General features: G+C 36.2%; 2 protein-coding genes across 2 annotated transcripts; one reads left to right on the top strand and one right to left on the bottom strand.

Moving 5' to 3' along the window:
- Nucleotides 1–2555: 2555 nt before the first annotated feature.
- On the top strand, nt 2556–4778 carry LOC141813894 (isocitrate lyase). The gene is made up of 3 exons (XM_074701893.1): nt 2556–2593; nt 2770–4375; nt 4457–4778. The coding sequence occupies exons 1-3, from the start codon at nt 2564–2566 to the stop codon at nt 4564–4566; spliced, it is 1746 nt and encodes a 581-aa protein (XP_074557994.1). The 5' UTR covers nt 2556–2563; the 3' UTR covers nt 4567–4778.
- Nucleotides 4779–11712: 6934 nt separating this feature from the next.
- Nucleotides 11713–17666, bottom strand: LOC141813635 (eukaryotic translation initiation factor 3 subunit K). Its single transcript, XM_074701590.1, has 8 exons — nt 17493–17666; nt 17125–17181; nt 16989–17039; nt 16830–16892; nt 16131–16181; nt 15985–16051; nt 14791–14873; nt 11713–12088 (listed from the first exon to the last, which is right to left on the bottom strand). Exons 1-8 carry the CDS (start codon nt 17598–17600, stop codon nt 11885–11887), a joined length of 684 nt encoding a protein of 227 aa, XP_074557691.1. The 5' UTR covers nt 17601–17666; the 3' UTR covers nt 11713–11884.
- Nucleotides 17667–21890: the final 4224 nt, after the last annotated feature.

The following is a 21890-nucleotide window of genomic DNA, read 5'->3' as shown; positions in this document are numbered from 1 at the left end:
ACTGGTTGTTTGCTCGCCCGATGCATTTGTGATAGCTACGATGGTGTTGTGTTTGTTATTCTGCTTAATAAGGTTATGGAAAAACTTGGTGCATTGGTCACTTTACTTGAGGTACATGCACTTTTTTCGCTGTTGATAGAATGATCGTTCTACTTCTTTGAGTCTTGTGGCTTTGACTTATAGTTGGGGATAGGTGTTCGGAGGGACTTGACCATTCAAGATATTGTATTGTACCTTCTTGAGCTCCTCATTTGCCCTTAAAGCATGTTGAGAAACATGCTAGAAATGCATCTTGTTGTGATCTTGTAACCAAGGCTTTAGATATGTGGGACTGTGCAATCCCAGAAATATGCTTAGCTCGGGGAAACTATCATGAAGCGTCCACATATTGTAGAATTTAAAGGGATGCTCTCGTTGCTCGGTACTCAATAATGTGCAATGCAGCAGGAGTGCTCGAATAGGCAGCCCGGTGGGATGAATTTTATAAATCTATGGAGTCCTCTATCAACTAATAATGATTGATCAAAGATCAATCCAATTTTTATGTGTGAATTGGCAGCTCGCGGATTGTAAATCCACCAAGTGACATAGCTGAACAATCTGTTTGAAATCCTGCAATTTATAGTGAGTGACCTTCATGCATCCAACTTTATCTCTGGCTAACATTAAGGAGTTGAAATTCTCAATAACCATCTACGAATCATAGATTTGCTCCTCTAGTTTAAGGAGGGAAGCCCTTAGGGGTGGCCACTACACCACGTTGTGGAGACCTTAGATGAAGATGATAGGAAGGTTCCTTCCAATAACTTTGTAGTGAATTGAGAAATGTATGAATTGCTCATTAACTTTGAGGACATTCAATTCCCCTAGTTGTGGATCCCAAAGAACCAAGATGCGTCCATGGTTAGAATTGTCAAAATTATGGACAATTTCCTTACCTAGCAACCGCCTTTGAAGGGCATCAAGATCCCCTTTTGAGAGTTTTATCTCCAATAGTCCAAGTACACTAATTCGTCGTCTTTGAAAGAGGTGTTGAACCCCCTTCTATTTAAGGGATCTGTGGAAATCCCTTATGTTCCATGATGCGATCTTCATGTTCTAGTATGGGCATCAATGTGCCCATCCTCGCTGTCAGAAAGTGACCAAGCGAGACTACTTATGCTCGTTGATTGCCAATGAGGATGATGCTACATGTGAGGTATCCTCACTGTTGCTTGTTGATTTGGTTCATGAGGTGGAAGTGGCTGAAGTGGTCAATGTGCAACCGTCATCTCTGTCTTGAGGTGCACCTTACTGCAGAATTATCAACGCTATGGGCCCCTGCTGTAGGCACTGCTTGCTTGGAACTACTACGCTGTGAATCTAATTTGTTATATGCCTCTTGCAGTTGTCGTTATTTGGTCAGCACAACTCATTGTGGTTGCTAGTGTGGGTGATGCTCGAGCAATGTCAGTCAGAACAATTATGTATACCTGGCGAGTAGCCTGCAAAGTCGTTGGTTGACTACTGGCAACTCAGGGCTCTTGATTAACTACTTCTAATTGGAGAGAAGGGTGGGTTTGTCACTTTTGTGAGTTAGCACGTTGTCGAAATGCCCTAAACCCTACTCGGTTCCCTAGACCCTACTGGTTCACCTCTGTCTATGAAGAATCTGCACCAATAACCTTGCAAGTCACCTTATTGTGTCCAATTCGTCAGCAACCATCATAATATTCCAGCATTGTTTCAAATCGAATGTTCAATTCAATCTGAGCCCTTGTTGGCAACATGATGGACATTATATTTACCTACATCCCTTCAACGTCTACATCAACAAGTAGTCAAGCATAGGAGAGGCATCCCCGAGTGCATGTTAGTTTGTTCGAATAGAGCGGTCGTCCAATTTCGGAACCTACAAAGCTTAATACCCTTGGAGTCCAACAGTCTACCGGGAGGTCATGGATTTGGACCCAAGCTAGAATGTATCTTCCATCTTCATTGAAAAGAAAGTAACTTGGTATGAGCTTGAGGAAGAACGGGCCGTCATATGCAAAGTATGAGCCCCTCTAGTACTCGGTCACGATCTTGCACCATGTCAAACTTAAAAACAGTCCATTTGCTCTTGTGCAAGAAGTGGTACAGAGTCCTCCATCGGTTTGCAATTGTCGTAATCTCTGCACATCCTAGATTGCGTCCCATGAAGCATCCTACAAGGCTGAATTCAAAGGCATATTCAACTGTATCAATGTCATCAAAGTGCCTCTACACTACTGTGTTGCACTACTGCCTAATTGTCTGGGGCCGCCCCACAACCGGTGTGGCTTTTGGAGGAGGAGGAGATACCGGTCACCTCCCTCTAGTTTCTAGACTAGAGAGAAGGGAGAGCTCACCAACAGTTGATTTCTATGCAGGGTCTGCTCGGATGATGCTTACACATCAGTTTGTTGAATATCTATCTCATATGGGGATGGGATAACCTTCCAAGAACAGTCCTAATGTATTACGTAAAATGCCTGTTTTCTTGATTATATATACATATAGAGAGAGAGATGGAAATCAAACAGAAGAAGAAGAGTTCGAGGCAATGGCTCCATCCTTTTCAGCTCCTTCCTTGGTGACTTCTTTCTCCAATTAACTACTATATATCTCACTGGCTCTTTAATTAAGATTATTTTCCTTTTGAATGCATCGATCAAATCTATAAGAACATCAAATTTCTTGATATATTTTCACTTAAAAATAACAATCTGTTGATAAGTTTATGAAATAAATGGTGCATGGCCGATTCAGATACTGGAGGAAGAGAGCCGGTTCGAGGCAGACGTGGCGGAGGTGGAGGCGTGGTGGAGCACCGAGCGGTTCAAGCTCACCCGCCGCCCCTACACCGCCCGCGACGTCGTCTCCCTCCGCGGCACCCTCCGGCAGAGCTACGCCTCCGGTGCGCTCGCCGAGAAGTTATGGCGCACCCTCAAGTCGCACCAGGCCCGCGGCAGCGCCTCCTGCACCTTCGGCGCCCTTGACCCGGTGCAGGTCACCATGATGGCCAAGTACCTCGACTCCGTCTACGTCTCCGGCTGGCAGTGCTCCTCCACCCACACTTCCACCTTGGAGCCTGGTCCCGACCTCGCCGACTACCCCTACGACACCGTGCCCAACAAGGTAGCCCACCTTTTCCTCGCCCAGCAGTTCCACGACCGCAAGCAGCACGAGGCCCGCATGAGCTTGCCCCGCGCCGCCCGCGCTCGCACCCCCTACGTCGACTACCTGCGGCCCATCGTCGCCGACGGAGACACTGGATTCGGCGGCGTCACAACCACCGTCAAGCTCTGCAAGCTCTTCGTTGAGCGCGGCGCCGCCGGCGTGCACATCGAGGACCAGTCGTCCGTCACCAAGAAGTGCGGTCACATGGCCGGCAAAGTCCTCGTCTCCGTCGCTGAGCACATCGACCGTCTCGTCGCCGCGCGGCTTCAGTTCGACGTCATGGGCGTGGAGACGGTCCTGATCGCGAGGACCGACGCCGTCGGTGCCAACTTGATCCAAACCAACGTCGACTCTCGAGACCACCCATTCATCCTCGGCTGCGCCAATCCAAACCTGCAGGGCCGGAGCTTGGCCGGTGTTTTGGCGGAGGCAACGGCAGCCGGCAAGAGCGGCCCCGAGCTAGAAGCCATCGAGAATGAGTGGCTCTCGGTGGCGAAATTGAAGACTTTTTCAGAGTGCGTCGTGGAAAGCATCCGGAGCCTAAGCATCAGCGCAGAAGAGAAGCAGCGAAGGCTCGGCGAATGGGCGAAGCACGACGACCCGTACTGCTCGTCCAATATCGAGCAAAGAAGAAAAATGGCGGAGACCCAACTGGGACTCGAGGGCTTGTTCTGGGACTGGGACCTGCCCAGGACCAGAGAGGGCTTCTACCGTTTTAAAGGCTCGGTGGAGGCGGCGGTCGTCCGGGGTCGCGCCTTCTCGCCGCACGCCGACCTGATATGGGTGGAGACGTCGCGGCCTGACGTGGCGGAGTGCGCGGCGTTGTCGGAGGGGGTGAAGGCGGTGTACCCGGAGATGATGCTGGCCTACAACCTCTCGCCCTCCTTCAACTGGGACGCGTCCGGGATGACAGATGAGGAGATGGCGGCGTTCATCCCGACCATCGCGCGCCTCGGCTTCTGCTGGCAGTTCATAACGCTCGCCGGGTTCCACGCCGACGCGCTGGTGGTGGACACCTTCGCGAGGGATTTCGCGAGTAGGGGGATGCTGGCGTACGTGGAGAGGATCCAGAGGGAGGAGAGGAAGAAGAGGGTGGAGACGTTGGAGCACCAGAAGTGGTCGGGAGCGAATTATTACGACAGGGTGCTGAAGACGGTTCAAGGAGGGATCAGCTCTACGGCGGCCATGGCCAAAGGCAACCCGCTTCCTCTTCTCCTCTCTGTTCTCTTCTTCTCTTCTTTGATAACTTGACGTTGTTGTCGTTCTTTGGTCGCAGGAGTCACCGAGGTGCAGTTCCAGGAGCAAGCAGCAGCGAGAAATGGAGTGCTGGGCAGGGATGATCCTGCTACTGCTGCTGGCACTGCAGTGCCAAAGTCCAAAATGTGAGCATATGCCATTGAAGAACTGCTGGATGAGCCTGATGCTCTGTTTCGAATCATGTCCTAATAACTAAACACATTTGAATTTATGACCTTAGTCATAATTACCATTCTCCAAATTATGCTTCTACGCTAAACCTGCTATATCTATTGAACTGATGAAGCTATTTAAGTAAAATTTTCCCTTCCTTTGTTATGAAAACAGAGGACTTGTCTTCACAGAACTGTGTTTCGTATTGATTTTGTTATGCTCGAATTTGCAAGATAATAACTGTGAACTGCACACATTCATTTACTTTGAATTAACTCGTTATGAACTATCGTTTCTCGATTTACCTTCTTATAGATGATCGTGAAATCGATCGTATGGAGTCGTTAGAGTGGCAGATTTCACCTTTTACAAAAGAATTAACTTGCTATGATTAAGCACAATCACAAAAGAAGTATTATATTTCAATAATATTCTCTTTTTGATATTTAACCACTTCTTAAGGTATATTTGATTAAAATTATCATACATAATTTTAATTATAAAATATAAAATATAATTTAATATTATCTAATTCAATTTCTTTTAAGAGAATAAAGCATAATCAATTTAACATTTACTATATTGCTATTCAATTTGTTTTAAAAATAAATTAAATTAAATTAATAATATTAATATTGATAATAAATTAATAATATATAAAATAAATAAATATAATTTATTTATAATTTTTTAAAATTTAAAAAAATATATATATTAATAATCAAATTTATTAAAATAATTATTTTAATAAAATAATTTATTAAGTTAATAAATATAATTTATTAATTAAGTTAATAAATATAATTTATAATATTTAAATTAAAATTTATTAAATTAATTAACTCAATTTCAATTCAATTTTACTATATATTTCAATCAACTCAACTTTAAAATCGAAGGATAATCATTAAAAAAAATTTATTAACCTCCTGTATCGCAGAAACCTTAGGCTGCTAAAATAATCATATTCCGGATTATAACTCATTTGCTGACATTTTGGCGATGATGTTGTATTATTGGAGAATCGATCATAACCTTAGTGTGTGTTTGTTAGGTGCTATCAACGATAATCTTATTTGATTTAGATTATGATTGATTCCCAAGTAATATAGCATCACCGTTGTTAGGAATCTTATGCGATAAAATAAAATTTTCACAGCGAAAAATAGGATCCCTCGAGCGATCCATGCGAAAAATCCGCACAAGTTAACTCTATAAAATCCTATCTAATATAATTCACCTTTGATGTGTGTCCTTCGCTTATCCCGCTTGTCCAAAGGGTGTTGGATCTCTAGCACATTCAAGTGTCCATGCCTCTATGCATATTCACACTAACACTCTTTCACCTTTTGGAGAAGACATAGGTTGTTCTAGCAACCTCTATAGGAGTGGTCAGCCAAGCAAGAAGAGGAAGGCAAGAAGAAGAAAACAACAACTTGTGAATTTGTGGAAGAAGCATTCTTTTATACTCATGTCATGAATATCAAAAGTTTTTAGGCTTTTTATTCTTTCATCAATACATGATTAATCCTATTAATCATGCATGATAACTCCTATGCATGTAACTTCCTCTTCTTCATTGCATGATTAATCCACATTAATCATGCATGATGAATCAAAATCCAACTTGATTTGATTTGAGTCTAACTCAAATTCAACTCATGCATGATAACTTCCATGCATGTAACTTCCTCTTCTTTATTGCATGATTAATCCACATTAATCATGCATGATGAATCAAAATCTAACTTGGTTTAATTTGAATCTAACTCAAATTCAACCAACTTGAGTCTAATTCAAGTCTAGGTCATCCAATAAGTTTAATTGTTCCTTTAGTCAAACTAAAATGAACTCATCTCCAAATAGAGTGTTATTTGTGTGTGACCCAATAGGTTCTTGTAACGTTGGCAATGTCTCTAAAATCCATTTAGAAACTTAAGCAATGAGTGACATCTAGCAATACATCATTGCTATCCAAGTGACAAGAATGTCGAAATCTAGCATAGTCTTCGTGACTATGATAATATATGACTATGTCCTTTTATCCTCGATATCTAGATTGATCAATGAGACATAGACCGTGTCATCCTCTTATCAATCTTTATGTTTCTTGATCCCTAAGTTGACTCACTCAAGCAAATGAGCTCAATATCTCATATTGACTCATTTGAGCATAACTATGCATTTCGTGGTCCTACTCTATCAATAGGTCGTAAGATATCACTTCCGTTATATGGGAGGGATAAATCTCATCTACATCACTCACATCCCTCCGTATAATTTGTTACATACCCAGTGATCGCCTTTATAGTCCACCCTATTACGGGTGACGTTTGACGATATCATAGTATATAACTCCTTATGTAAGGAATCGTAGTGACTTCAAGTCTAAGGACTATTCATACCAATAGTCACATGAAAAAGTTTACGACACTTATATAACGATCTATGAAACTTTCTCATGACGGACCAATTCAGTATACATTCTCTAATGTATACCCATGTGTCAACTCGATATCCTATATCTATGACTTGTGAAATCAAGTCATCCAGCTGACCTACATGCTAGTCTCAACGCATTAACATCGTCCCTGAATATTAATGCTTGACTAGGAATGATAAAGAGTAGTATTCTCTACATCATCTCACTATCAATTCAAACGATCGATATGATGTAGATTAGAACTAGCTACCCAAGGACATTATTATACTTAGTTATTTAGCACAAATATAAAGTAAGTATAATAACAAAAAATCTTTGCCTTTATTAATAATAGAATATGATACAAAAAGTCTCTAGTCAATCATCACATAATTGGCTATAGGACTACTACTAACAACCATCACATCAGCAAATGAGTTATAATCCAAGAATATGATTACCTTGATAGTTTAAGATTTTCTGCGATTCCAAAAGTTAATAAAATGTTTTTTCTATGATTATCTTTCAATTTTAAAATTGAATTAATTGAGATGTACTATAAAACTAAATTAATTCAATAAATTTTAAGTTAAATATTTATAAATTTAAAAGAGATAATTTATTTTAAAAATTTAAAAATAAAATTAATGAATTATATTTATTAATTTAAAAAATTATTTTATTTTAATTAATTATTTTATTAAAAAATATATAAATTCATTTTAAATTTTAAAAAAATAAAATTAATGAATTATATTTAATAATTTAATGAATTATTTTATTAAAATAATTATTTTAATGAATTATTTTATTAAAAATATATAAATTTATTTTAAATTTAAAAAATTTTAAATAAATTATATTTATTTATTTATATATTATCAATTTATTATCATCATTAATATTATTAATATTAATACTATTAATTTAATTTATTATATTTTAAAAATAAATTGAATCAAGGGTAATATAACAAATGTTAAACTGGTTATGTTTTATTCCCTCTAAATAAATAAGTTGAGTCAAATAATATTAGATTATGTTTTATACTTCAGAATCTTAGGTAATCATAACTTGCACCAAATGCACCCTTAAAATTAGAAACACTAACGAAGTCACTAGGCAATCAAAAAACTCAAAATTCTCCCTCCACCTAAGCTCTCTCAATTTAACATAATATTCTAGAGTTGAGTTACCTTTGGGTAAATTTACTAGTTTAAATATCAACATTGAATCTCAAATCTTTGTTAGATCTTTGTATAGGCTTTCAAACGATTATAAGACAAGTTAAGAACTTCCTAAGTTTCCAATTGACTTAGGCTAATCTATCTAATTGATTAGCATTGCAATCAACTTGGAACTATATAACATAAAGCACATTGAATCTCTTGAGGTCGTACAACATATCAAATTCATGCTCTGAAGTCTAAGGAACACCTCTAGAGTGTGTTTTGTTTAAATTATCATGCATAATCTTAGTTATTTGATTATTAAATAATCACATAATCAAGATTATAAAAAATAAAATATAATATAATATTATTTGATTCAATCATAGGTAATGCTATAACTTAATTTAACATTTACTGATTATCTTTGGTTTAACACGATTATAACTAAATCAATTCGATATTTATAATAATAATAATAGATTGATAATATATAATAAATAAATATAATTAGTTTTTAATTTTTAAAATTTAAAATAAATTTATATATATTTTAATAGGATAATTTAATTAGGGTTTGAAAAAGTCAATTAAAATTATTATATTGAGTTAGGAGTTGATTGAATCAATTAATTAAAGATTAAATTAAAAAAACTAAAGTTGTCCATTTTGTTGTGTTCTCCTCTTCCACTCCGCAAGCCTTTCGGACGTCCCCTCCCCAGGCCGTTGGTGCCACCTCCTCACCCACGACGACCTACAGAGATTTCACTATCGATGTCACCTCTTCCCGGAGCCCCTCTCCCGCAACAACGTCAAGTTTGACGAGGCGATTATTGTTGGATCGAGATGGACCGGCAAGAGGGGGGTGAATTGCCCCTGAAAATAAAATACGAATCTCTTGTGTTTCCTTATAAGGATAGAAGTTAGCAGCAATCAATTAAATAAGAAAATATTAATTAAATTAAACAAATGATAAAAGACAAATACACACAGATGTACTTAGATTACAACCTAGGTGAAGCTCAACTATGAAAATCTCCTTCTAGCGGAGAAACCTTTTACAGAACTTTGAAGTACGAGACAAGCTAGAAGAGAATACAATTTCAGTGTTAAGTTTTCTTTTAACTTCTAATCCTATATATAGCCTAAGTCAACTAATCTTGACTATTGATCGTAGATAGGCTTTGATCGTAGCCGTTGATTAAATAAGAATAAACTTTATTTTTAATAAAAGATAAAAAGAATTATCCTTAATAAAAATTAAGTATTTATCTTTTATATTATAAAGAATAAAATTGATCAAATCTTATCTTTTCGAAGCTGCCACTTTTGACTTGATGATGGCAAATTTCGAAGCTACCATTTTTGGCTTGATGAAGCCACGTCATGCTAAGCCACGACCAAGCTTATATTCATGATAAGTTTAATCATTGACGATGTCATCAAGGATTAAATGTTGTGAAGCATGAGCGTGCTTTACTTTGTTTTTTTTTAAAAGCTATGTCTAAAAGGTCTAAGTCTAAGTCTTCTACTCCGGTCAAGATCAATGGTTAAAAGTCAATATATTTGACTTTTATTGACTTTTTGTAGAATCATCGGTTGGGTAATTTCCGACCAACCGGAGTTAAACTCACCTGACCCATCTCCGGCCTTTTGCCCCTCGAGCATACTTCCTTTCGGCTTCTCGTCCCTCAGACGTCGCGCACGCCATTCTCGCTCCACTAGTGTATTCTTCAGCTTCCGCATCCCTCGGATGCACCGAGCCCGTCGGCTCACTTCTCCGTGTCATGCTTCTCGTCCGTTGCGTCTTACGCTCGACTTCCTCCGTTCTTAAACTCTTGCACACTTAGACAGAGGGATCAGAAACACACAGGATCTAACCTAACTTGGTTAATCACATCAAAATTAACTGGGATACCAACAATTATGTTCAAGATCGAGTCGTAGATCTTCTCCGAGGGTAGACTCGATTACCTCGGAGGGAACTTCGACCCACTAGGTTTTGTCGACGATCCTGAGGCCTTCGTAGAGCTGAAGCGAAGGAGATCAAGAATGGGCGGTTGGCCATGTTTTCCCTGTTCGACTTCTTCAACATCGACTGCCTACAAAGGGGATGCGCGAACGACGTCGATTGTTCTCCTCTCACGATGGGGAAGAGGGAAGCATCAACAGCCTACATAGGATAATTTTGAGAAAAATCTTTTGTTAACTTCAAAATCGTGAAAAAACTTACACTTCCCAAGTAGTCCAATTCCGGATTACATCTCCTAATTGTTGATGTGGCAAGAATATTTTATTATCTAAAATCACTCGTTATCTAAATCAGATAAGATTTTTATTAATGACCTATGAAGATTATTAATAATAATCTGGAACCAAATGAAGATTATTAATAATAATCTGGAATTAAATGTAGCACTAAAGCTCTCCCTCATTCCTTGATCTAAATCACTGAATCATCAAGTCCACGATCTCCACAATTGCTAAGACCACAACTCTATTCCATCAAATCAACAAGTTTCATGAGCGCCATGTGCATTATGCAAGTTCTTGCGCACTTGATACATATATTAAAATATAAAAAACACTTAAGGTATATTACCGCCACATCAAAATTAAACATAATATCAACACTTCAAAATTATGCGATTAAGCCCAACCATAAAGGAAGCATTATTTTCCCATTTTTTTAACTCCTTGCTCGATTGCGTTCTCAAAAAGACATCAAATCTATTATGCTATATATAGTTTAGTGAGATTTAATATGGTCTACGAAATATATATTCCTATAGTTTCGTAAGCAAGTGAAATACAATTGACGGTCAGTAGAGGCTTAACCAGAAAGGCAATGTAGTGTTCACCCAAGGCAGATCAGTAGCTACTAACTCACTAGGGTCTGATTGAGGTGGAGGAATTTTGGCCAAGCTGTCGAGAGGTGTGTAGATGAGATCTGCTGAAGTGATGGCCCCTCTAAGTTGAGGTACATAATGACTGCCCAAGCTACGCAAAGGTAGATTCAACTAACGTGTTTACTAGACACTAATGGTGCTGAGATGTTATCCAATATGAATAGGCTCACCGCTGCAGATGGTATGTAGATATAGACCACCTGAAGTTGAATAGCTTCCCTTTTCTTTACCAATAAATTCCACTTCCCCTGTGCTTTAACAAATCCAACTATGCCAAGGTGATGGCCAGACATGAAGGTGAATGGATTCCCCTTTCTTCACTAACAAATTAGAGATTATTAACACTAGAAAAAGTGCTAGTAGATGATCTTGCCAAACTCTTGAAACATAAACACTGATATCTTTCCCCCACAGTGAAGTTCCTGTTGATATCAATTTCCCACTGTAGATTGTTGAATTACCTGCACATCCATTTCACTGAACACACATCAATTTAATTGCTGCTGAGCATTCATTATAGAAGACGAATAATATCCCCCCTATCACTTGTTAAGAATGAAATTAACTCAATTCTGTTTCCAGTTTTTTCCCCTCAAGAAATTTGTTATCAGCAATCAAAATCTAAAAGGAAAGATCAGTAACTTTGAAATCTTCAAATGCGGGCATAGATAGAAATAAAATTAAACAAAAAAGTTACACGAGTGTAATGCAGTCCTGTAAGAATCATTGATAAAGTAGGCAAGCACTTGAACAAGAAGATTCCTTACTCGAAAGGCAATCAAAACCTTAATATTTCAGCTGAGAATGGGGAAGATGCGAGTGACGTGCTCAAATGGCATGCCATCTGATGAGTTCTTCTTTAGCCCAGGGTGGTTGAACTCATTGCGTGGTAGGACTATCAACTGCGAGCGACCGCTACCTTTTTCAAGGACCCAACCGCTGTTAGCCACATGGTACTCTATGAACTTGTCCAGTGAAAGACCTTCGATGTTAATGGTCTGTCCAAGCATTGGGAAAAAAAAGAGTTGAGTCAGAGAACAATTAAGCCGACAAATTTATGAAGCTACTATGCTCTTTTTAGATATGAATGTTTGATCTATGAATGGTTACATGGAAAGTGATGTCACATTAAACCAACACATGCAATCACAGTCATAGACTAATGAACAAATTATCACCACTAGGAGCTTAGCAATGACATCAAACATCAAAAATTACTCACCTAATTGGCATGCTTATCAGTCGATTATTTATACAAAGGAAACAACGAAATGTTAAGGTCATTAAGAAAGGAATATCTGAAACCATGGAGGAGGATGGTATCATGCATTTATCTTACACTATCTCCCAAGGAATTAAAAAGAAATAGATTTCGACCATCATCACTAAGACAAATTGATGGAAGTTGTATCTCCCAAACAACAAATGAACATTAGACCAACATGTTGTGCATGAGGACACCTCAACATACATATCTATTTTCAAAATAGAAAGCTTAAGTATAGGTTTTTAGCATTACGTAATGTTTTTATTACTTAAAACAAATTGCCCATATTCAAGTTAGTTAAAAGTCAAATTTAAGTATTAAAACAATTGGACTTGATCTTAGGCATTAGGGAAACAAAGAAAACAAGTGTTCCAACGTTACAGAATTAGTAAAAAGTGGGTAGAAATGACAACATTAGTTCTCAGTTTGGAAGCCCAATCGAGCTATTTATTTGCAGGAAATCTATAGGAATTAATATGGATTAATACACGTTGATGGGGGTTCAATGGAGTTTAAAATGAATTAGTTGGACATATTTTCAACAACATTATAGCATTTCACAAAGTTTATGAATAAACTTGAAAATATGAAACAATTTTTTATGTCATTTATTGTTTGTTAAATCCAAATTAAACAGAATCAGGTGAAAGCCACTTTTGTCATACTTGTGGCTTGCAAAACCAATAAAATGTAGTGACGAAAAAATTTTCAAAACCACTCAAACTATACCTTGACCACATCACATAGGCACATTTAAAATATACTAAAAAAATTTTTTTAATGTAGCTAGGTGCTTCAACCTCATCAATTTAAGTCAAACCAAACAATTAAAAAGAGGTAAGATGGTACATTTTTTAAAGTTGATGCATAAAATTCAGACAACAAACAACTGATGATACAATTGATACCAACCATATAGCTGATGATATATTAACAAATCAATCTTAATTAAAACCTCACAAAAATATATAAATCTCATGTAAAAAATGGGATTGACAACAGTAATTCAGAATTGCAATCTTCAATACTTAAAGGAAATTATAGCACTTATGTCTCAAATCAATAAAAATCTTTAAAACATTTAATGTTTGTGTCATTAAGTCAAACAAGATCAACAAAGAACATTGGGTTTATCAGTACTCAATTGAGACATCTATGAAATTGAAGGCAATTAATTGCAAATCTAGCATACAGGATACACAGGAGTGTTTTCACAAAATTTGTGGCAATGCATACATTTTATCTTACATTTCTTTTTGCATTTTTGTGCTTTGCTTGTATCTTAATAATCTTTCAAGGGAGGCCTAGAGACCGAATGGCTAAGAACTCGTATTGTCGAGGAACCACAAGAGAAACCAAGAAATTAGATAAGGGAATTGCCATTTAGGGAGGAGTGGAACAACTTTTAGTCAATGATCTTTTTTCTTAAAGGAGAGCACCACAACAAGATGTACTAGTTTCTTCACTTACAATTGTTGTATGATTGTAGATTATCCAAGTAGTGCACAGGATTAATTACTTAATATAGGCACATAGTTTATAATTGTTTAGCATATTGAATTTACCATTTACATCATCATAAATGTGGCATTAACTACACAATTATAATATTAAATCACCTAGTGATATGGGTTAATTGCTAAGTCTAGTCTCCAAAACTAAGATTTTAACAGATTTAGCCAAAACACAATTTTATGCCAAATTTATGTAAAAAAATTTATAACTTGTTGCACATTTACTTTTAACAATCATCACGTGACCATGTACATCGTGCCCAATTAGTATATATCTATATTATAGTTTTGCTTTGTCCAAAATTTACTGAAATTGTAATAGGTCTCATTTTGTCATGCTTACTTGGTTTCCAGATTAGCATTATAATCCTTTTCTAGCAATTCTTGTTCAACATTGAACGCCAATACGACTCCAAATAAGCATTATACTTGTTATTTTCACAAATATTAATAAACATAACATGTTTACAAAAAAAGAGAAAGTATGACTATGTTTTCCCCTTTGATACCACATTTCAGTGAAAGGTGGTGATGTACACATCAAAATACAAGTATAGATCTTAACAGCAATAATACAGATGGCTAAATTGGTCATGTGTGTATTTTTGTTACAAACTTATGCTTCAGCTAGATTTGTTATGGACCATATAATTTAGGCTAGATTAGCACTATACTGAGATTAATAATCATTCAGTTAAACTCAATTAGCACACCTATCTTAGGTTTAAGAGTAATAACTCACTCTTAGATGCCCTGCTCAGTCATTTTACTATTAACAATTTGGAATCATTTGGCTGCCTAATAGCATAAAACAGCACAACAGCAGAAATTGATGGGTCAGTATACCAAAATTAGGGCCATTTTTCCTAAGAATAAGCAGATAAAAAAAGAAACCAATGTAGCTGAAAGACAATGTTACCTCTGCAAGTACAGGCCTTGGCACTTTCTGGTAAGACAAGGAGAGGACATGGATTGCATAAGCTTGGATTGCTTGCTCAAAACCTGCACCACAGAAGTGCCCATAAAATCTGTACATATCTTTACATGAAGGAAAATGTGTCTAAAGAAACCAGACAATTTTTTGGCCTTGAGAAAACTTAAAATATAAAAGAATGACCAATTGACTTAAAATATAAAAGAACAACCAATTGTATGTCACTTTATACTAAATTCTCAAAACGAAAAGCTTTGTGCTTATTTTCAACTTTCCCTAGCCAAGGCAAGCTTACAACAGCCTATGGTACATGACCAAATAAGGAGCTGATTATAGAAATACAATTTATCAGAGGCATGGTCCAATTGGTATGTTTCTTACTGCAAATTCTCAATATTTTCTAACATGGGTGACCTTTAGCACACAAGTAGTAGGCACAATAAGATATGAATGATATAGGCATGTACCATTCTTCTTTTCTTGTTTTGGTGCAAACAGAGTCCCTCTGATTTGTCACATGGCACAGTATGTTTCTCACTACAAATTCCCAATATTTTTCATATGGGTGACCTTTAGCCCATATTATAGTAGGTGAAATAAGATTTGATGATACAGCCTTCATGTTCTCTTGTGTTTATCTAAATAAAGTCCAGCACTTTTAACTTATTTCTTTCTAAATCCTAATAAAGGATTCTGTTTCCCACTTACATCCTCATCAGCTCAAGATGATGGGTGAAAAATGCTAAACTAAGGAAGCTATAAAAAGAGACTTGGCACCAAAAACTTCAATAGACATATCAAACTCCACTTGTGACTTTAGGGCCTATTCAACGTTAAAAAAACAGAAAGTAAGTTCTACTAATCTATAATTTTCACTTTATCTGAATCTTGATTAGATTGGTTTAGTGAGACTGAAAAAATGTATTCCCTTGCAGTTGTATGACAGTCATCTCCACATTGTTCAGCTCTTCTTTGATGGAAACCAATCCAAGCTATAACAGAAGGTACTTGTGATCATCTAACAAAAAGCTAATACCATAGTCACGCACATGATTAATAATGTAGCCATCAACATTGGCTATATATAGCTAATGTAAAAGGTGATAAGTGCCGAAAGCTTGAGGTTCTTTGAAAGTGCCAATTTAAAGAAATAATAATTTCAAAGTATTCTCTTTTTACCAGGAACAACTTCAAGTAAGCTGTGGTTCTTTGCTGCTTCATCCCAAAACTGACGAAACCTTGCAGTCTGCAAATATGTCACTGAACTGATAACACTGATAGCTAATCTGGAGGGCATTGAAAGGTGAAAAATAAAAGACACATACTTCTAGATAGTGAGAAAGGACAATCAGTGTCTTGATTTGCTCATCTGCTTGCTGAAGAGAAAATGTCAAATGTCACATGAATGCAAATGTTAAAACACAATTGATTTGTATACTGAAGGAAGTACTACCCAAATAGCAGTAGAATCTCAATATCTAAAATTTGGTCCATTGGAACTGTTTTAGACAATAACTTAAAGAGAACAACAGCGGACCAAAATAAATTAAACAGAATATAAATCAGAGTCAGTTCACAAACTTCTTGGGTATTTCCTTTGAAACATGATCAGGCACATAGGATAAGTTTTCAATAGGACACTTAGCCTCTTCCTTTACTAAATTTGATTTGCCTAGTGAATTTCCCATGCAAAATTAGTACATTACTATCTGAATAATAAACATCTTTAACTACAAAAAGACTCAAAACCAAGATACAGTACAAATAATAACCACTAACCACAAGCATTTTTTTTCCTTTAAAGGAACCAAGAAAACTATGAAGAAAGACATTGAGGAAAATCACTGTCTAAATCACTCACACTTGTTACACTAACGTGCACAGAACATCTATGCTATTCCAATCATTACCCCCTTTGAGAGAATGAATAATAGTAGATGATGCAACAGTACATTGTTTACATATTTCTGTTCAACTTATTATGCTAGAACTAAATATCAAATTGAGAACTGCAGAAAAAGTACCACTGGCTCAGGAATAAGGAAGAGACAAAGGCTAAAATCTGGGGCTGGCATAGCCATAAGCGCCTGCAAAAACAAGGAAAGATAATACACATTCCATAAAAGAAAAAATAATCAATTTTAATTTCATAAACTTTACTTTCTTCACCATACAAACTATACCTTGATCAAAATTCTAACTACGATAGCAATACTTAATCGAGTAGGATCAAACTGCACAAAAGTATACAAATTAGCGAAGAATAAAAAAAAGAGCCTAGGGAATGCCTTCAAGAAAAAAGGTATGGACGCACATCACCTGATAAAGTCGGAGAAGGCAAAGATTAGCATCCAAACTGTACGTTTGAGATGAAACCTAGAGAGAATGAGTCAAAAAATTAATAGAAAGAAAGCCACAATGACCGAACTAAAGTAGCCCAAAAATAAGATGGTTTATGGAACGTCATGTCAAAAAAAGCAGAACTTTAGTTTTCCACTATTTCTTGGAGGAAAGTCATTCAAGTCTTGCTATACCAATCCTCCCAAAACTTAACTTTCCCTTGTGCTCTTATGAACCAAGGGAAAAACTCCAATCAAGTCATGCTAGTAGAAGCATTCATAGGTTCTGCCTTCTTATAGAAAAACACATAGTGATGGCAGGTGATTTACTTCTCGGTGTCAAATTACCTGCTCGTTAACATAGTTCTCGAGTTCGGTAAGGATGTCGGGGTTGTACGGGTTCACAGAGACAAGCTGCTCCACCGTGTAGGAGACCTGCTGCGGCTCTCTTCCCATGGCGCGATCGAAACCTAACAACCTGGAGTTAGAAAGGAGAAGGTGCGAGCCTCCGGCGAGATAGAAGACGAGAAAACCCTAACTTGACTTCGCAAGAGATTCTAATAAATTGCTTCCGTACGTTGTCAATTTTTCATTTTAACCCTCCGTGTAAAATTATAAAATTATAAAGTTAAACAATGGTTAAATGAAACTCAATTTACTTTTTTACAGATGATCATCAAATTGATTGTGTAAAACCGCTAAGGACATCTCCATATTTTCTTATCCCCTATTGTGGTTTGAAATCACCGAGCAAAGAGTTTTGCCCGATATTTCAAATACTTTATTATAAAAAATATATATATAATAATTAAAATTAAATAAAAGAAAGAGTAGACAAATTGGGAAGTCAGGGTAGTAAATTAATTTATTATTGTTATTTAATTATGAAAGTTAGGATATTTGATTATGAAAGTTGGGATATTTGAAGAAAAAGATATTTGATTGATGATGTGAATGCAGTACTTGCCTTTCATAACAGATTCACCAGTAAAATTACAATTTGCCTTTCATAATATTTTTAATTGTTTAATTAATTATTGATAAAAAAAGTAAACATATTATTTTTTTTTGTCAAATTCATGATTAAAAACAACTCTCTTACTCGTCAGTAATAGAACCTGCATCCACAATCCATCTTTATTATAATACTCTTCACCTTATTAAAAAGCAGAGAGTCTACCGCCACATATTTATTATAATAATATATCTATTTTACCCATATTTCTTTTAACATTAACACTCATTATTTATGAGTTTCATCGTCCACTTAATCATTTTAAAATTATATATATTAAATAAATATATTTTAAAAATATTTTAAAATATTAAAATTAAAAAATAATATTAAAAAGTAAGTGTGTTAAAAAGTATGATAACTAATAAACTGTTAAAATTACAAAATTAAAAAAAAATTATTTAAAATTATCATGTAATTATAAAATTGATATAAATATTATTAAAAAATAAAAAAAATTACATGTGGGGTGGGCCAGTCAGGGGCTAGCCCACCCCACTATCACTTGAACGCGTTCAAATGGAGGGTATTATAACAATCCTTCACATTGATATTTAATATCAAAGGGTGTTATAACATCCCATTAATACATTCGTTGGGATGCTCTTATAAGTGTTCCTCATCTATCACTATAAAAAGTTGAAATTTATTTATTTTTTTCAATAATGTAATACAGTACTAAAATATTCAAAAAAATAAAAAAAAAAAAATAAAAAAATTAAGATTTGAATTTCAAATTAAAAGAAATTTTAGAAGTTGATTTTTTAATGTGTATAAATTATACTTAAAATTTAAGGCCAATTAAAGAGAGGTTTTCTATCTTCAAAATTAATCAATGTTAAAATATAAATATCTAAATTATTAAAAATAAATAAAAATTATGTTAATCGATATTGTGATCTCAAAGACTCATCAATTATTTACAATACAATCTTACAGTTGGTTCAATCAAAAAAAAAAAAAAAATCGAAATCGCATGTGTTGCACATGCGATTGCAAAACAAAATTATAAGTTCAAATACTAGCGGCATTTTAATGATTTCAAAATTATTGATGGTAGTGTAAAATTAAGTGAATCTTATGGGTGAAATAGAATTTCACTTGCGAGAACATTTTCACTCCTTGCACGGCGCAACAGTAAGAGACGTGATGGATAACTCATGCACCTAGGATTCGATTCATATGCAGGACATTATACACCTGCTTTGCTCGAATTATAGGGATTGTTGGGTTGCTATGTCCAGAGCTGCTGTATTTTTGAATTTACTTGGTAGACGAATTAGGGGAAGACCAACCACCTCTAGACTAATTGGACTCAATCCCATGTACCTAATTAACTATATATATACATATATATACAATCATATTACCTTACTCATCATCCATTTATGAGCAAACCATGGGTACCTATGGTGTGATAAATTGATTCAGTATTTTTATAAAAAATAATTCATGTTTAGGATTTAAGATTTAGGATTTTAGAGTTTAGAGATGAGACTTTACTCAAATCTAATTTTCAATTCTCACGTAAAAGAAGTGTGAATTGTTAGTGTTGGAAGCATATGTGATCAAACCTAAGTTTTGATATTGACAAAGAGTCAAAGTTAAGGTTACTTATGATCTGATTGTTGGGACTGTTTCGTTTACTAGAGGGGGGGAGGGGGTGAATAACTACTTTTGATCTTGCCTACAATATTGTTAGCAGAAGCACAAGACAAAAATAATAATTAAGATCAAAAACAATACAAGCAACGCTAATCCCTTGATTTACTTGGTATTCACTTCCTCGAGGTGACTAATGCAAGGATCCACACACACCACCAAAACTTTTCAATATGAACTTTCTCCTTCTCAAAGCAACTTTGAAGGTGGAGAAACCTTAACACTTGATCTCTTCCTCTTACAGATATATAGAGAAGTTTGGAGAAAGAATTTGAGAGATTGACAGAGCTTTAGAATCTTGCAAAGATAAAAAGTGTAAACACTTGTGTCTCCAATCTTGAATCTGTCTTTTTATATTTTCGCGATGTTAGTCGACTGTCTCAGGACCAGTCGACTGATGGGCTCCAACGGATACTGTAGATTGCGTTATTTCTCCAGTTGTTAGCCCCAACGTTCTAATACCAGTCGACTGATCTCTGCTTTTCACTCGACTAAACTTTCTGTGTGTTTTGGATCAAGACATCAGTCGACTGATGAAGCTGAAACTCACTTTTCAGCTTCCTTCTTCATCCCTTATCTTAGACTCACGCCTTCAAACATCTTCCACAAGTCTCATGCCCTCTTTGGATGCTCATCCTTGCAGTTGCTTGAGATGTTTCCATCAGCTTCGTCATGATAAGTCTTCCTTTTGCTAAGAGGTCGCACCCCCAAGACTTCATCATTTGCCAAGACTTCAAATCTGGACTTTCTTGTTTACTCAAATCACACATGTTAGATCATCAACATTGTCTAACTTAAACTCATTTAGTCAAACATTAAAATCAAATGATACTTAGGGCAAGATTGCACCAACAATCTCTCCTTTTTTGATGTTTGACAAAAACTTATTTAAGTTAGGTCTTTAACATGATAAGATATAATTTCAACAAAAAGCATAATCATGAAGCATGAAGCATAAGAATATAAACATGGATAATAGAAGTATAAGACATGTAGGTTCTAACTTAAACCAACCTCATTTCTCTCCCTTTTTTGACACACATCAAAAAGTCAACATCCCTATACAGGAGGCAGAAATGAACAAGAGCTAGGGCAAATATCTAAGCAAGAACCTCATCCCTTTGAAATAGGTAGTATGAAAGTTGTCCTTTGAGAGACACAATCCCCCTAAAGCCCTACTCTCCCTATACTATGCACCAACAATGTCTTTGTAGAGCCCAAAATACATGTTTGATCAATCCCATAGATCATTATAATTGAAAAATGCTCTCCAAGGTATTTTTCAAGGAGTAGTAAGTCATAGGATACAAAGATGACCAAGATACAGTCGAAACCACAAAGTTTCAGCCTTATTAGACTCACCAATCGACTAAGTCTGACTCAGTCGACTATCCCGTGTAGAAAAATCTCACAGAAAAATTGATCGAGTGAGAGTCGAGCGAGAGTCGACTAGTATCTATCACAGTGGACTGGTACCAAGTATCAGCTCAATTCAACATTATGACACTACAAAAATACAGCTCTTTTGCGACGAACATTTGCGACAAAGATTTTTCGTTGCTAATTGGCGACGACAATTGCGACAAATAAGATATTCGTCGCCCAATTGCGACAAAAGAAGTTTAGTCGCGAATTTGGGACGAATAAATATTCGTTGCTAAAGTCGTCTCCATTTGGCGACGAAAAAGCAAATTCGTCGCAAAATTGGCGACGAATATAGAAATTTATCGCCAAATTGGCGACGAATAAGTGATTCGTCACCAATTTGGTGACGAATAAGTGTTTCGTCGCCAATTTGAGCAGAATATAGGGGTCCACAGTTCACGGGCTGAGTTAAGGTTGCGGCATTTGGCGACGAATCGGTATTTTCGTTGCCAATTTGGCGACGAGAACACCTATTTGTCGCCAAATTGGATAAGTTGTCGGGTCACGGGTGGGGCCATCACTTAGGCTATTTGGCAATGAAACTATAGTTTTGTCGCAAATTTGACGATAAAAATGTGATTTTGCGACGAAAACACATTTTCGTCTCCAATTTTACGATGAAAACACGTTTTCGTCGCAAAAAC

This window comes from Curcuma longa, chromosome 20, assembly GCF_044706935.1.
Source record: "Curcuma longa cultivar G26 ecotype Majalengka, Jawa Barat chromosome 20, ITB_CL_G26_1.1, whole genome shotgun sequence".
Taxonomy (NCBI): Eukaryota; Viridiplantae; Streptophyta; class Magnoliopsida; order Zingiberales; family Zingiberaceae; genus Curcuma; species Curcuma longa.
The sequence above is the reverse complement of the archived record's forward strand: the minus strand, read 5'-3'. Positions and strand labels throughout refer to the sequence as shown.